Source organism: Tetrao urogallus (assembly GCF_951394365.1).
Source record: "Tetrao urogallus genome assembly, chromosome: 5".
NCBI lineage: Eukaryota > Metazoa > Chordata > Aves > Galliformes > Phasianidae > Tetrao > Tetrao urogallus.
The window spans coordinates 62,417,699-62,435,601 of record NC_136818.1 but is presented as its reverse complement, the minus strand read 5'-3'; the positions used below and the strand labels follow the sequence as shown (position 1 = coordinate 62,435,601).

Genomic DNA, 17,903 nt, shown 5'->3' with positions numbered 1-17,903 from the left:
GTCAAGGGAGCCATAAAAGCTACAAAGAAAATGAATCAATTATCAATTCTTCCAGCTTTCGCATCCATGCAGAGCAGCTCAACTTTGTGAAGATGCAGTCAGGGATGGCAGCACTGGCAGCAGCCCCTCTGCTGCTGCACACACACTGCTGGCACGAGCTCCTTAACAAGCAGAAAACAAGTGCAAGGTATCTGATAACACACTGAAATTACATCTACGCAAATAGGAAAATGGATTTTTTGTGATCTTTTCAAATGAAACTCACCCTTTTCCTTCGACTATTGCTTCCTTAAGGTGAATATAGGAGGCAGGAAATATGCCCTTTGAGAGGGAGGGAGAAGAAAAAAAATTAATGTTGCACATAATACATTTATCACCTAACAACCCACCAAGGTACACCGCCAGTTCCTCACGGAGCCATTACACCCTTTTAAGTATCAGAATATTTTATTTTAAACATACATTTAAATGTTTTAACACATGACCATCTGATGAAGTGTTACTGCAACCTTAGCAAATAGATACTCAGCATTTTAGAGCACCCAGATCTTACGAGCTGGACGTACTACACAACAGAGAAAGCATGGTTGAAGGATTCTACCACTGAATTCACCTACATCACACGACGGAGACTAAGAGGTGCTGCTACATTTAGTGAGCATGGTGGTGATGGGCTGATGGTTGGACCGTGCACAGTGGGCTCGAGTGCATGACTTACATTTAAGTGCATGCACATGCAGAACACAGCCATCCCACATCACAACCATAGCTGACATACAGTACTGTCTCTTATCAATGTACTGCTATTATGACAAGCCAAAAAACTCCACAGCAGACAGTACTGCAAAAGTGGTGCTTTTCTTATAAAAAAAAGTTCTAAATTACTCTCCAGATTCTAAAAGTAATAATTGGAAAATAATATAATATTTTAAAATATAATTCAAGACAAGCTGAGGAAATAATTTCTCACCAACTCATAGTGCAAGCAGTTCCATTTTCTGTTTGGGAATGCAAAACAATTCTTAGAAAGCTGAGTAATTCCTTCCTCAATCTGTGCTTTGCTCCCTACATCCCTCTCAGCAGAGCATAGCAGAAGTCTCTCAAATAAGGCTCAACGGCAGTGCTCATTTTATGTCATAAAGTTATGTCTACTTCAAAGTAACTTAAAGCAAAACTGTTTCTCGCAAAGATGGATGAAAAACAATCTCTGTAGAAGTCACTGAAGTGCCTGAGCTCTGAGCTGCACACCCTGTTTGAATACGTGGGGAGAGAGGCCAGGGAGGGAGCAAGCAAGAAGCAAAAGAAACCAGCAAGCACCACCAAAACCCACCCACCCAGCAAGGGGGGCAGAACAGATTCAGGGGAGAAAGAAGGTGGCACAGGTCATGCAGGTCACCAGAGGAGGAACACACTGATGACCAGAAGGTCTGGCATGCAAGCAAGACACACCAATTACAGCAATACCAGCAATGATACCTGCTGCCCAGATGGGAAAGAGCACACTCATCCTTCTTAATATCTATGGGCAAGCATGTCTTCCACTGCCTTTAAAAAGAATTCTACCAAAGCTTCACATTTTAAGGGTTGCAATTCTACAAATTCTACAATTCTTATAAAATAAGTTTTCTTTCAGAAGTTACTACGTTTAGCTGCAGTTGGACAAGCACACCAACACCTGGAATCAATTTAAGCCAAGAGGAATGCATCCTTTCTGCACAGGCTGAATGGGGCATGCTCACTAAATATGATTTGTAAGAAATTTAGCACATCTCTGAAAAAAGAAAGTATTAAAATAGAGTAGAAATAAACACAGACCAGGCTTGGTTAGGAAATGGGTGGGATGAACGGCAGAGTAACTCGGTACTTTCAGAGATTCAGAAACAACAGCTCTGCATGCAAACATGCAAATTTTAAGTGTTTTAATTTAAAACTTAAAAAAAAAAACAAAAAAAACCACAGATAAAAGTTGTGTAATTCTGGTTAATGACTGCTATAAAGTTAAGCCAAAAAATAAAAATAAAATGCAACATTACAAGCAGCATTTGTGCTGTTTCCTTACTTTTTATTTCAGAAAAGCTGCTATAAACAGCAGCGCTTCATGCACGCTTCAAGCTGAACAACCAGGCTAAATTGCACTGCAGGAGATTACTGCCCCCCTCATGGAGAATGACTGAAAAATCACAATGTAGATCTCATCGCTTTCCAAGACGCAATTGCACTGTACAGGTAATGTGTTATTTAACAGACAGCAAACTGTCAGCCTGCAAGCAGATCAGCTGAGATGTGAAGCTCTTAACTTTCACAGAGGTGAAGGCTCTGGCACACATGTTATTGCAGAGCACAAGCTAATGCACATCAAGCTATCTGAAGTAACTGCGTATGCATACACTTAAATTCAGGAAAAAAAACAGATACACAAGTTTCTAGACCTCATTACATTAAGTTCCAGTTCATTTGAAATATTCCCATTTAGTCCAGTAGCCCAGCTCCCAGAGATCACTGCCACGCAGCAACACGACATGGAAAGATCTGTGTTCAGAGCAGATCCCCAAAGGCACCATGCCATGTCACGCAGAAAAGCAAGCAGCACTCACCTTCTTGGATTTCTTCCTCAGCGTGTAACCCCTGTACCAACCTAGGGGGAAAAAGAGGAGACAGCATTAAAACCTTACACTTCCCAGCAGTTGCTCCTTCCCAGCTCAGCAGCCCCCTGCCTCGTTTGCACCAACACACAGTGAGCATCCTGGCCAAAAGAAAGCCCAAAAGCTATAAAGTTGGGGAGGATGGGAAAGCTGAAGGGGAATTCTATGTGGCAGAGATGGTATTCCACACAATGCATTAAACTGAGATTCATTTCATTTTAATTCATGATTTACCAACATGAACAAAACCAACTTACAAGCATTCACTTTCTGGTACATGATAAATGAACAGTAGTTCATTTGATTTTAAAACCTGTTTACGTTGAACAAGTTCAAGTTTTCAATTGAAGATCAGCCATTTGCCACCTCTTCAGAAGAGAAGAATGTTTCAGGATTTACAGCTCACAAAACAAAACAGAAAAGCGGGCAGAGGTCCTGTGGAAGTTTGCAGAAACTAAAAACACAAACATGAATCAAGATGCCTGGTAGGCAGCATCTGCTCTTACAGCAGAATTCCTTATCTGCACTCCAGGATAAGGAATACAAACTGAAGTCTCAAGCATGGAGGATTTTTCAGCCTGTTCACCATATGCCACCGGAGAGTCGATTCATTATCTTCTCACTGCCCCAGACCATTGTCCTCTGTGCCCATGTGGGGACAAGGCCCAAACTGATGAGCTCCATCACCCCGCCACAGCCACCACTGTGTGTCCCTCAGCCACACAGCTCTGTCTCTGCCACCTCTTTTCCCAACCCATCCTGCTGCCTAAACCAGGACACGGCTGAGACAGAGAAGCCATCTCTAACTAACCCAAAACATAATGTCTCTTCAAGTTCTCAATTCCCCTTTCATAGCAGAAGCACGGATGCAGGCAGCCGCCTCCCCATCTCCTGCACCAAATACAGCGAGGGCAGGGCAGGCAGTGACACGTGGGTGCAAAGGCATCACGAAGCTGTTCTCACCTATGGAGTGGCCCTGCCTCATTTTACTCCCAGCATTTGTAACCTCTGCCACTTTGGAGGTCCAAAACAAGTGAAAAAAAGAAAACCTGATGGAAAAGAAAACAAATATCTGATGTCAAACATTGACCTGCAGAATCCAGCAAACAATTTCGGATCCTCCTTGGTCTATTTACAGCAAATTCGGCTTCACACAAAACATCAGTGAGAGGAAAACAGGCTGATGTCATAACCGTTTTCTAAATTGCTGTGGGCATTTAAGTGGCTTAGCTGCACGTGACAGGGTTTTGAGCCTCTCCCTGTAAAATACCATGGGATACAATGACTGGAAGTACCCATCCAAGTAAATGTCCAACAAAGAAAAGGGAGGCACCTGCAAAAGGCACAGGAAACCCTTGGCCAGCACTGTTCTTGATACTTGCTATGCATTTACCCAGGATAGGTACTAATTACATTTAAAAAAGAAAATAAGATATATAAATAAAGAACAGTAAACAATAACTAAATATTATTTTAAACTGCCTATTTTGGAACCCAAACTACACCTTTCTATAGCAGCTCTAGAAATGAGCAGCTGCTCAAATATAAACACTTCGTTTTGAAGCTTATTTACTGCTATATCTAACAGCATTTCTCCTTGATAAATAAATCTTACTTATTGATCACATCTCCATTTTGACGTCTACCCAATTATATAAAGAAACAGAAGACAGACAACAAAAATAAGGCATGTGCTAGTTCAGAATGCAGCAAAAATCTATTTAGGGATATTACTTGAAAAAGCAACCCTTCCTTCCTGACACATGAATGCTATTTATCAAGGCACATGGCTCTGCTATCATCCAGTTTTTCCTGCAAGGTTCACATTAAGAAGCGCACCAGGAAATTTTCAAATGGAAAAATGAAATTTTCTGCAATTCAACCTGAAATAATAACAGTAATTTGACTTTAAAGATCCATTATTCTCTCAACTGTTGTTAGAAAGGAGCTTCATCTTTCCTTTGGGTCCTTGAAGAGCAGAAACGTTCCAGTTTAACAGCGGAAAGCACACACAGCACCAATCCCATCACCTCCATACAAACAGCAGCTGCTTGCAACAAGCCTCAAACTTCACTGAAACTGCAAGTGAAAATACCTGTAAAAATTGGTTCAGCACTTCAGAGAGCAAGTACACTGTTCTGACTAAATTTTAAAAGATGAGAATGTTTCAGTACTAAAATTAAATTTTGAAGTTCTTTTTTTTTTTTTTCTAAACCTGCAAGTACCATTTGAAGCACATATAAGCAGGGTCCACAGTAGCAACCCAATCCAGTACAAAATCCAACATTAGCCCGGCTGGTCTTACAGCAAAAAACCTGCTGTAAGCTCTTCTTTATGACAAAGGGGATTTAGAGAAGGCAGTAGTTACAAACCCACTGCTTGCCAAACCCTACCAAGCCACTGCTTCCAAGACAGCCCCACATCCAGCAGCCCTCCAGGCAGGTGTGTGAGTACAGCTGGACACGGAGCACCTGCAGACACCAAGGCAGCTCTCCTGAGGCAATCCTCCCAAAGGCCCTGGGAAGGAACTCGAAGATCAAAGAGCTCAAATAATTACTCAATAATGGCAGCTCTGTGAAGAAGAGAGGTAAGAACTACAGCAGCTCATTTCTCATCACAGCGGGGAAGTAATGAGTAACTATTGTACAAAATGCTTGGCAGAACATTAATTTATTTGCACTTCTTTTAATGTAAACTCATCCCAGTCACACAAAGATGTCAAAAGCCCAAAACCATGAGCTGAGAGCACAAAGGTCTTTCTGTTATTTGAGTCGAAGGGGAAAAGCAAGTCATCTCCACCATCCCACTAAATTACCAGCAGTCACGATTTGACATGGTTTCATGCTCCCTATGCAGGACTCAGTGTTTCTCCCACATTCATTAAGTACATCAATTTAGATACACAAAAATACAAATCTGCTTAATATTTAAATCTTTCTACTTTTAATTATAACTAATGCAAAAAAAAAAAAAAATCATATGACTTCATATAACAGAAAAATTACTTTGCATAGTCAAACCAGTGGCAACCTGAATCTTACAGGAAAATGCCAACCCAGAAACAAAGAGAAAATTAATTTGCACGTAGTGATGAACCAAGCTTGTTACATCTGTTGAAATAACACTGCTTGAGCAGATGTAACTATAAAAAAAAATCTGATTAAATCAATATCTACAACTAACTTAGCACTCGGACCAAAAGACCAATGTCTAGAAACAAAGGCATTCAAAACAGCAAACAAAAGGCATTTGTAAAGTTTAGCTATATCACAGAATCACCAAGGTTGGAAAAGACCTTGAAGATCATCCAGTCTAACCATCACCTATCACCATCTGCTCTCACTAAATCACGTCCCTCAACACAAAATCCAAATGTCCCTGAACACCTGCAGGGTCGGTGACCCCACCACCTCCCTGGGCAGCCCATTCCAGTGCCTGCCTTCTCTTTCAGAAAAGTAGTGTTTATATGTTGCTTATATCTCTCCAGTCTGCAGCAGGCTACGCAATTTACAGCCTAGGATATAATGAAAGAGATAGATTTTATTTGGCTTGCTACTGGATCAAGGAAGAGCAGAAAAGTGTTCTGACAACTTTCACATTCTGTTGACTATCAAACACAGCATCCCGATCCCCTTTTTCACACATCAAGGAGGAAGGATTTTGCTATGCCTAGTGCTTGTACCGTTCCATATCAAAACAAGCAAAGCATCTGAAAGTCTGAAATCAGTCATAGCACTGTAGCACATGTATCCAACCTCACAAGAGAGACATAAATAATTTAGGACCCCGGTGACTTTCAAATTCAGATTAAACTTCTTTTAGCAGCAGGTGCCTTCGCATTACCCAAGGGTATCCAAAAACATCTATCATTTCTCTAAACGTAGGACAGATGCTGCAATCAATCCATACAAATAAAGCTGTGAGAACATCCATCTTTCATAGGAAAGGAGATGGTTATTCACCAGGGATCGACCACACGCTTCTTCGTTCACATCTAGCATTGGTTAATTCTGTGCTCATTAAAAACAAAGCGTTTTGTCCCTTTGCAAGAAAGCAAGTAATTAATCACCTGATAATATGGGATGATGAAGTCACAAACAGAAAAGCAGTTGTAAAAACAATGTTTGGACAATGCACGTTTTGCAAGCTTACCTTCATATGTTTCTAATATGTGCACAGTGTCTCCTATCTGTAAGGAAAGTTCATCTGGTCCCCTCGCGTCGTAATTGTAAAGAGCTAGACAGAGAAAACAAGGCAGTTAGCACATGCAAGGCAACACAGCTTTCAGGATTGTTACTTCTCCACACAACTGATATTGTTATTCATTATTGCTACATTCAGTCTCCTTGTGCAGCTTCTGGGTACGTTTGGTCAAGTTCCTCAATCCAACAGCATGTTCCCTTAGAGTAGATCTCAAACGGCACACGCACACTGTTCAAAGTTAGCCTCTGAACCTACTTACAATGCTTTGCTTCTTCATAACAATACATTCAATTAATTTTTTTGAACCTGTCTGTCTTCCAGTACTTTGTGTCAGTGTGTTGCAGGAAGCCTCACATGTTGATCTGCCCTAAAGCAGCACTGAACGATCACCTTCAGCCTACACTAAAGCCAAGTGAATGCAGCAAATGCTGGAAGGAAGCTTTGGAAACTGCTCATGCCTCACAGCCATTGACCTGCAAGCTGCTGACACCTCGCAGAGTTCAATTCTGGACGGGAGAAACTCTGAGAAGAAGAAAAACTGTTTTGTTGTAGATAAAGAAAGAAAGTCAGACTGAATAGTCAGGTACATATGCCAGCAAATAACTCAAGTAGAAAAGATGCATCACCCTACTCGCCAATGACTTGACATTACAAACACTAACTTCAACTTTCAAGGGGGGGGAAATTATTTAAAGTTTGCTTTCTATGAAATGATAGAAAAGTAAGTTTTTTTAGAATTGTCATCTGCAGAAGAACATCTGCAAAGTAAAGGAAAGGCCACTTCTCCCCACACTTCACAAAAGAAGCGCTAAAATCAGGAATGGCTTGAAGAACACTGGGCATCTGACATCTGACAAATACGCTGCAAAATAGGTTTGATTAAGAAAAAGGTATTCCAAAAATTCCTAGAAAACAGTTACAGTTTACAGCCTCTAAAACTACGCTTTGGTTTTGTTTGTTTTTATGTTCCCCATGTAAGAAATCCCTCTGAAAGAGACAAAGCCTTCTGATACCTGGTAGGATCTGCACAACCAAAGGCTACAAGCCCAGTATTTCATGAGACTGACGTTAATGAACTATAATGAAAGCAGACCAATGAGAGGTTCATTCACAGTCCACTTCGAGATGCTACAGATTTCTTAGCCTTGTATTTCCAGCACACAAAAGGCTGAGCTCCTCTGAACAGAGATCTCTTCTTCACGATGGGAGCTTTAAGAGATTCGTTATTTGTCATAATGATCAGATTCCAATAATGCTTTTTTACCTCCATCGAAGTTATCTCTGCACTTTCAGCCATCCCTTGTAAAACCAGTTATTTCTGCCTCCCCACCATTTCCTAGGGATACGAGCTGTGCAGCGCTGCCCACAAAGGCTCCAGCTGCTCCCTGCCATTACCACTATCAGAATAGAAAGATGCAGATGCATCTCTGGTGTAACTGAGATCAGTCCAGCCCCTCTCACAGGAGACCTTCACAGAGAGCTAAACTAAAACAGCTCACAGGACAACAACTACAGGTAACATTCTCATTACAGGTCACAAAGCACCTCCACAAAACCCTCAAAGCAAAACCTACAGCAGAAAGCGCAAAGCCACCCTTACACAACAGCGAGGTCTCAGACAGGCACCACCTCTGCTCCTCCCAGGCCATTTATTCCAGGTTCCAGGTGAGCCCAGCAGAGCAGCCCTGCCAGCGGGGAGGTCAGCAACACAAGAGCAGCATTCAAAACGTGGTCAGAAGGTACTGAACCCCACCATACAACGTTCCTGACATCGAACACGTGAGGAGGGTCCTTGGTTCTTTCCTGGGTGGTATACGGAATGAAAGAGGTACAAAAAAAAGCAATAGAAATAGGAAAGACAAAACATACGCAGCATAGGATCCTACACAGTTTAGGAAAGGACACTTGAAGGTAAAAACGTATGAAGAGCAAGCGGATTGCAGAAACTAATAATCACCAGGATGTAATGGGGGCTTTAGAAAGCGATACAGTTTTATTGACATCAAAACAAGCCAAGCTAGCTATTCCTGTTTTAATGTTTTTGTTAACTTTCCCATTATTAAAACAAGATAAATCCTTGGCTGCCAGGTATCTGGAACACAGTATTTCAAAGCCATAATTGCTATTCTACAGGAGGAGAGCATTCTGTGAAAAAACATTAACAAAAATTAACATTTTGAACTGTTCTGAGCAGAGGAATGTTAACAACCATGAATACATGGCACGCTTCCTAAACAGCAGCACAAGGGACAGTCTGTTTGATAACACTCAGCAGGAATTTTTTTCAGTCGGGTTTTTGGGAGTACCAGAAAGATTAAATTAATCAGACAGCATGAACTCTTCTGAGTTTGGATGCTTAAATCCAAACTTCTGGCCTTTACTTACATTTCTTGAATGTCACAGCCAGACTCAAGAGAACCTGAGGGTGCTCAAAGTGCAGAATGAGCCCATCTGAATCTTTCATCTCGGAGACCCTAATGAGCAATCTCACCATGTAGCACCAAGCACCCAAACCAGTAGAAGTTCACATTATGACAGACTAAAAACAGTTCTGCAGCAAGCTCGCACTTCAGCGAACCATTTCTCCAACACTTAAACTGAATAACACTAAGGATCAAAGGCAACCGTGAATAAAAGACATTAAAATTTATATCCGAGTGCTAACTGGTGTCTGTCACAATGAGGAGGGTCACGTAACATGAACTTCACTGTAATGACCAATTCTCTTGACTGAAGATGACAAGCAGCCATTGAGCAGTAATTACTACCCATGACAGCTCCCACTGACCCCAGCTGAGCAATGAGTGGTGGCCAAAGAAGGAAGGCTTATGTCAAAATAATAAAATTTGGCTTGCAGCAGCATTCATAGATGATGAAACAAACAACCGGAATAACTATAAAGCACATTCCACCCCTGTGATTGCAAAACGAGGTTTGAGCTACTGCATACTCCTATGAAAGCCAGAAGATAAACCCCAGCATGGGGGATTCTTTATGCAGTGACATCAAAAGTTGTTATGACAGATCAAATGTCAGATTGGAGCTAACAACAACGCTTTAACTAAAGGAAAAGAAAAAACAGAGGAATAAAGCACAAAACTGGTACATGTGTGTCTTGTCTGGTCAACAACATACAGAGGCACGACTGAATTATGGATCAAGGCCCAGTATTTTCAAAAAGGAATTATGTAGCCAATAAATCAGCTTAAAAAAATATACATATCTTTGCTACAACTCACAAGCTAGGAACATGGATACTTTAGTACCCAAAGATGCATAGCTAAGACCCAGCACAAGCAAGTTAATCTCATGGTTAACACAGACTAATTCAGTGCTCCAGTGTTCTTTCACATTGGGCATGGCACAATCAAAGAGGCACAGTTAAGCATTTTTCCTATTGCAAGCTATAAACTATTCCTATAAACACTTCCCCTCCTTATAAGAATACTATTCACAATGCAATCTCCGCACACTAGAGAAACGTTAAGAAGTGATGGCCAAAAGATACCACGAGTAATGAGCTCAAGAAGGATGCTGCTTTCTGGCTCAACCAGCACGCTGCCCATCCACAAAAACACCACCACCGTCTGCTCAAGCACTTCTGCCACTTCCCCCAGTCTGGAGAACGCTCTCCAGAAGAGATGAAGTATCAGGTATCATCTGTATCTGACCACCATTTTCTAATTACATTTATAAGGTTACTGTGTAGAAGAGAACAACGTTTTCTCAAAATTACAGAGAAGGAACTGACGAGCTTTCTTTCCCAGTTCCAGGCTTCATTAGCTATGATTTCACCTAGAGTTAAAGGAGTCTACCATATTTGCAAGATCATACCTATGGACCACACTCCCTCAACCACCCTGTGATGGGCACTGCTGTACTGACTCACAGACTGTTTCAGATGCAGCCTTACACCTACCCTGCTTATAAAAGCCAAAGCAACCCACACCTCACCATGACAGGAAAGCAGGGATTTCAGAGCACATGCTGACAATGAGTAAGGAACAACTGATCAAAAGGAGCAGTGGATGGATTCAGTTACCAGGCTGACGTGAACACAGAGCAGTATTCAGCAAATCAGTTATCTGTGTCAGCCTGTTTGGAGTTCCAGCTCTGGGATTCAATGACCAGAACCAAAGCGGCAGGAAAAGCACAAGCAAAAAGAATGTGAAGTCACAAGTGACAGCAAGCATCCTGAAGCACCTCTCCTTTGCACACTGCTGTTCTCTGCTTAGGACAGCTACGTTTCTGCATCAGAGATATTTGTGCTCATCAACTGAGTTCCCAGCCACCATGACCAAGCAGCTGGTAGCAATCACTGCTCTCACCCAGCCTCCCCCTTTCAAGGCAGGAAAGAAGCAGATCTACACAAAAGTACTGAAATGTCAAAAGCAAAGGGATTAGTGTGGGCACAGAAAGCACCAATTTTTAACTCCAGGAGTTGATAAAGAAAGGAACAATGAATAGGGCATTACAGTAATTGCACTAAAACCTATTTATTACTGAAGAATATAAAACAAACACCTCTACAGGACTGCATTCATCAATCTATGCACATTAGAGAAATGAAGAGTGCAAGACCAGAAGAATGAAAGAGAGGTGAAAGAGGAAAAGCAGTAAAAAGCAAACAAAGGTAACATCAGCGTATACTGAGAAAGCTTTTCTCTGTATGAAAGCTGAGGTTGCTTAAGATACCATAAAAAAGTTACCATGTAATATTCCCTAGAATATTTTGCATTAAAGCCTGCATTAAACTCTTTACGCTCTGGAAAGAAAAAAAAAACAACACATTTAACATATTATCAAGCTTTATTCGATCGTATCTTTAAAAAAAAAAAAAAATCCAACACACATTAATAATGCTTACTCATAAAAGCAAATCGGAACCAGAGACAGAAGCAATGCCTACTGCAAATCTTTACCACTGAAAGCACATGAGAAACCTGAAGACTTTCCTCCTTTTCATCTAAACAGAAGTGTTGGATTTCCATGTTACAGTGATTCCTTAGATCTCCATTACCTACCCTGAAATGTTTCCAATTATCACAACTGAGGGTAATGAAGAAAAAAAGAACACAAATTCACAGATCAGGATTTGCACCTAAGCTTTGCTAAGGATGACTGCCTCATCTGTAGGGCAACCAAGCACAGACCTTCCCAAGTTACTAAAGTCACCCTCTGCCCTCTCATCCCTGGTTTCTACAAGCTGAGATCATAGTTCTCAGTACTTCAGTTGTTTTGTCACCCAAACTGCAACAAACCAGTCAATTTGCACAGGAACACACTGAATTTAGAGGTGAATCTGAGCACGCTGGCTGAGGGAGCCAAGGGCCACCCAAGCTGTAAGCATCACTAAGCACTAAGTCAGGTTGTGGAACAGATGGCAGCACAGGGGAGCAAGATGTTTTGCAACACATCTGGTCTCTTATCACTACCCAGCATGAATTAGTAAGCTGAAGAGACTTTGTAAATCCAGGAAAAAATAAAAGAAAAAGAAAAAATAACAAACTGAAGTCATTTTGCCTTCCAGAAGTGTAAGCACTGTGCTGCTGCATCCTCCAGGCAGAGCTCACGTAGGAGAGAACAAGATGCTCGCTTCTTTCCACATGAGTAAGAAATAAAATAAAATGGAGTCCTAGACCTACCTAAGAGTCATTCAAATTCTGGCTTTTTCTCCTCTCACCTTTGAAGACAGACACTTGTTCTAAGGGAGTTGATGAAGATGCCAACTATTACCAACCTTCTCCCTCCTCTTCTTTGCCAATTAATCTGCACTCTGAATGCTTCAACCAGTAAGTGCTGAGGATATGAAGTCAAAAATAGTGTTAAAAAAAAAAAAAAAAAAAAAAAAAAAGAGAGATCACCACCGACGGCAACATTAATAATGTGGCATACTGCATAGGTAACATAAAGGACAATCAAGAACATTTAAATTAATTTTTAGTATTAAAAAGTTCCCTTAACTGAAACACATGACAGGCAATAATCACACAACCCAAACTCTTCTATGCTGGCATTTGTAGTCAGGAAAATTCTGACTTCCACAAGCACAAAAGATTGTCAAGAGGCAGATAGATGCCTTGGCATTTGTCTTCTGCTAACCTAGAATCACAGTTTTGACGTTCCCCTGATTTTCCTGTACTTCTCCGCTAAAAGCAATAGCTTGGCTCTCACTATGGTGGTCAACCGGCCACGTTCTTAAAGAAGGCAATGACAAAATGCAACCATGCACTGCTCCATCCCTGCCACGGTGCACCTGAAGGACCTCTGTGCCTTTAACAGCTGCAACCTGAAATGGCTTCTACCCAAAAATCTTTGTAAAACCTTTGATATTGTTGTTCATAAAACACATTGAAATACACACCGAGGAAGAGGAAGGAGGAAATGAGTTAAACACCGGATGGAAGAACTCGTGCAGTTTACGGTCAGTGCTGGCACAGATGCAGTGTGTACGAGCCAGCCAGGAGTCAACAGAGGCCAGTTAATCAGAATGAGGCTGCACAAAAGATCAGTGACCCAAGCAGGCATTTCTTCAGTGATAACCAAGAGGAAAAAAAATAATACAGCGAATAGAAAACAGAGAAAGCAAGACCTCGTGGCCAAGCACAGGAGGGCAACAGCATCAACTTCAGCCAGCAGTGCCCACAGCCCTGGAGAAGGTCCCAAATAGAGCAGCGCAGTTCACAATCACCTTTCCAACCACAGAATCAGGTGCATACATCCCCAAATGCAACAACCTCCGTTTTAAAAACAGAGAGAGACTGCATCAGAGTGAGGTGCAAAGCCCTCTGGTCCTTTCCAGGCCAAAACAGCACAAACTCCCATTGCCAAAGTTTGCAGACACTGAATCTCAAGCTACCAATCTGGTGCTCAGGCAGGGCATGTAACTTCCCAAATTGTTGGGCACATCACTTTTCATACAAGCTGGGTATAGGGCTGGCAGTGGATGCTCAGTTCCCCAGCACCTGCCGCTTATGGGATGAAGCAGAGGTTTTTATGACAATACCTTTTTCAGCTCTCTGCTGGTGCTGCACAAAATCCAGACAGAAGAACGTTTTATCTGCATGAGGATTCTGACAAACAGCCCACACAGCACTCCTGTAGCTCCACTTGAGGATGCCTGAAGCGTCAGTCCCATTTCCCCAAGTTTTTCCCCTTGCTATTGCAGGTCTCTATCTCACCAAACATATTTTTGTGAAGAGGGTGCCTTTCCCTGAGCATTTCCGCAGCAGCGAGCTTAATGTCACGGCTATATTTTAATAGTCATTTCCATGGACTATAAAAATCAAGTTCAACACAATAAAACTTCTATCACACTACTGAGGAAACAGTTAGCAAAAAAATGGCCCCTGCAAGACACTATTCAGTGCAATACAGAGCTGATGATGCAGAGCCAAGAGCCTGAAGCAAGGCGACAGTGGGGCGATGGGAAGAACTCCCATTTCCTACTGCTCTTCCTCCCCTGTATTTCTCCCAGGAAAAAAAAAAAAAAAAAAAACAAAATCAAGATTCCTGTTTTGTGCTCTCAGGAAAACTTGTAAACAGGGGAAGGGAGGAAGAGGGCATTTTAAGATTTTTACACATCAAACCTTACTCAATTTGTTTCTGCTTGCCATCACCTTGTCTCTTGGCCCTTCAAGCTGTCTCCAACAGCAAAAACTATAAAAGCAGGGATCCACAGGCAAATAATCCCTGAGGAGCTTGTTCTGCTTTCTTAGAAATAGCAGCCAGAGAGAAGAATTACCTGCTAAGAGCTGTAGTTTGATCCACAAACACCTCTTTTCCACAACAGCAAGGCTACTGCAGAAATAGGAAACGTGTGGCACTTCCCCCTGAAACTGCATCTCATGCATACAGGAATGAATGTAAAAATGCAACCAAGGACACTAATCAAACAGCACTGAATGCATTAGAAGAGCGGCATTTTGCAAAAACAGGGAAAAATTGTTTTTCTCTAAACCAATAAGAAACCACATGACTCATGCAGCTTTCAAAAAAGCAAGAGAACTGGCTTGGCAGCTAATGCTAACAAAGAGTTTCTGTCTGATTCACTCGGGGCTTTGGGGGCCAGGCTCTGGGCTCAGCCCCATCTGGAGCACCACACTGCTTCTAGCTCACACTGATGGATGATCGTGCTGCAAGAAGCGGGGAGAAGAAAACTGATATAGGATTCCTGTTCTTCAAGAGCTCTGAATCACATTTTACTCTCTCCATAAATCAAATACACATATCTCCTGGACGGACAAAACAGCAGAGGAATAACAGAATAATCTGCTTGCACAACTAGAACTCCCCACCTCTCTAATCAATAGGATCCTCGATTTACATCTGTAAAGCACAGGCTAATTTGATTGCTCTTAAACCTTTTCTAGCCAAGTACAAGTTGATCTAGCCCAATTCCATCTCAAGTGAGATGATGGCACAGAGCCACACGCCTGGGCAGGTCAGAAGCAGCTCCCAGCCCACACACCTGGGAAGCCCCAGGCTCCAGCAGCACCAGCCTGCACCTGCAACCTCAGGGTCAAGAGGAAAACTCAGTGATACTCAGCACTTGTTTTTCACTTGCTGCCGGGAAGGTTTTTAGTAGGTGCACAGAAGGCAGCAGGAAGATGCCCTCCTTTGTGAGACGTCACACTGGTAGTGGCACTTCGAGGACCAGAGCAGTCTTTCGATGGCCATCCACCAACATTCCCAATTACATCCCAAAAGCCATTGATTAAATGAGTGCCACCACAGCCACATTCACTCCCTGGGCACCTAGCCTCCATTTTGTCCAGGGTTCAGCAAGAGCCAGCACAGTCACTGGAGACACCAGCAAGACTCTCAGGTCAACCTGCAGTAGAGAAGCATGCAATGAATGCATCAGTGCTCACCGTTATTCCAACCAGCTGCTATAAGAGCAGACTATTCTGGCTTTCTTTTTGGCACATTGTATCCCCAGTACCCTTCCAGCTACTGGCTCCCTTTGCTAGGAACACACTGTACAGCTGCCAGCAGTGCCAATGGCCAATGCTGGCTGAAGGACAACCATCTCACTCTGATGGTTTCCAAAGCAGCCTAGAAACACTGAATCTGCTCAAATGATGAAATTCGGCAAGCTCCAACTGTCAGTGCACCTTTGTAGTGAACTAGACTGCAAACGTCCTTCATAATCACTTTCCCTTACAATTCTTGGGTCTGAGTAAAAATACTCCACCCATCTAATAACTTTTAATTAGACCAGCTCCAATTTCTCATCTATTCAACTTATTAATCAGTTTCACGATCCCTACCTCAACACAAAGCTATCTGAACACAAACCAGAAGAAATACGGCTAGCTGCTCCTATATTCGACACGTATCCCATGCCCAAGGAAAAAGGTCTTTTCTTCCTACAAAAATCAGCATGCATTTGCTTCAACTAATCCTGGTGGGAATATCTCACCCAATGCTTGGACCACTCACAGTGAGTCTCACCCAGCTCACCGGCCACAGGCAGTGAAATAAATGCAATCATTAAAGAAGCATGCAGGTACTGTTATACAAGCACAATACATGGACTCCCAACCTTAGAGCAGTATCTTGATATATGAACAGTTCCCAGATCATGCCTTGATTATAAGAACTTACAAAGTCATCCCAATGCTTTAGATATTCAGTTCCTAATAGTTGAAATCTCCCTCTCATGTCCACCTTCACGTGCTCCAGCTGCAGAAGTCCAAAGAGTGCTTTCTGCATTTGCTCAGGTGAATCACCAATCTGAACCATTTAAATCAGAGTTACCACAGCTCTGTAAACAGAGGCCTCCTTTGCACCAAGTTATTGATAAAAATCTGCTCATAAATCATTTCAAGAATACTTGCAACTGGAAACTCAAACAAGCTGAACCCACACAAAACTTCTAAAAATGTAAACAATATCACAACTGAGTAATTCTCCTTACTCTGCTTTAGAATGTGCTTATCTGGCTATATCCAAGTCCCTGCCTTTATTTATTTAATAAATAAGACTCATCACACAGAGCTCAGAGCAAGTCACTTCAGGCACTCCTCGAAGCCTCACTCTCTCCTCAAAGACGTCTCCTTCTGATTAAAAGGCTGCTAATGAAAAACCCTCCGTAAGCTGCAGCAAAAGGACTCAGAGCCACCAGAGCATGCATTACCTGTACCAGCACCCCAGGAGTGAGACTTGAGGATGGACTGACTGTATCAGACCAGAGTCCAAAAACCCAGAGCCACAACCACAGAAGCAGCCCCCTAACCTCTCCCAAACTGCTCTTGAGTTCTTAGCACAGCAGTGACCCGCATTGAAGCCACCCAGTCTAAAGTAACTGCAGATGTTATGCTACCCACAGCAATGTCTTTCTTTTTTTTAATCCCTGTAGACTCTTAGTTGCAGTAAAACCCATAAGAACAAAAGCCAACAAACAAAAATAAACAAAATATAATATTAAATACCATAAGAATATTTGGCTCTCCATCAAAACTCCCGGATTGTTGTTTATCCCTTTGAATCACACAAGATGGAAAGCACTGCCTCAGAAATACCTCCGTGCCACACAAATATCTGCTCTCTACTCCCACCAGAATATCTCAGTAGCAGAAAATTCTGGGAAAAGAGCCTTCACCTACTGCTCCCAACCCCCCCCCCCTCCCTGTGCTCTGTCACATCTCTGAGCTCGCTTGACAAAGGAGCAAATTCCCACAAACACAGCAGCTGTCAAAGCCTTACAACAATGCTGAGTCGGTCCTGGGCACGCTGCTCCCATCACCTGGGAAGTGGGAGAACACCAGGTCTGTCTGTGCCTGGTGAGCAGTGAGCAGTGTCAGAAGAGACACAAGTACAGCAAAAACTTGACCGAAGTCACACACGGACAGAAGATGGGCTGTCAGCAGCAAAAGGCATCCCTGACAAGCCCAGAGTTGGCTGCTGCACACTGCAGCCAGCACAGCAGCTCTTACTGGAGGCAGAAGCCCAGATATGTCCAAAACTAAACTAAAAACAGAAAGACACAACGCTTTTATTTACTCTGTGCTTTACGTCAACTTACTCATAGCAGTAAGTGTTTCAGTTGTAACA

At 42.4% G+C, this 17,903-nt stretch overlaps 1 protein-coding gene across 11 annotated transcripts in view; it reads right to left on the bottom strand.

Annotated features, from left to right (window-relative positions):
* The window catches only part of DOCK1 (dedicator of cytokinesis 1), a gene marked incomplete at both ends in the record, with an annotated part of 271,662 nt that overhangs the window by 244,834 nt on the left and 8,925 nt on the right, over positions 1-17,903 (bottom strand). For 9 of the 11 annotated variants that reach the window (XM_079535574.1, XM_079535578.1, XM_079535579.1 and 6 more), the window contains 3 exons: positions 266-321; positions 2,595-2,635; positions 6,795-6,878. In XM_079535574.1, coding sequence (XP_079391700.1) covers positions 266-321; positions 2,595-2,635; positions 6,795-6,878 — 181 coding nt within the window. The remainder of the gene's footprint in view (positions 1-265; positions 322-2,594; positions 2,636-6,794; positions 6,879-17,903) is intronic. The other 2 variants (XM_079535580.1, XM_079535576.1) reach the window with 2 other exon arrangements.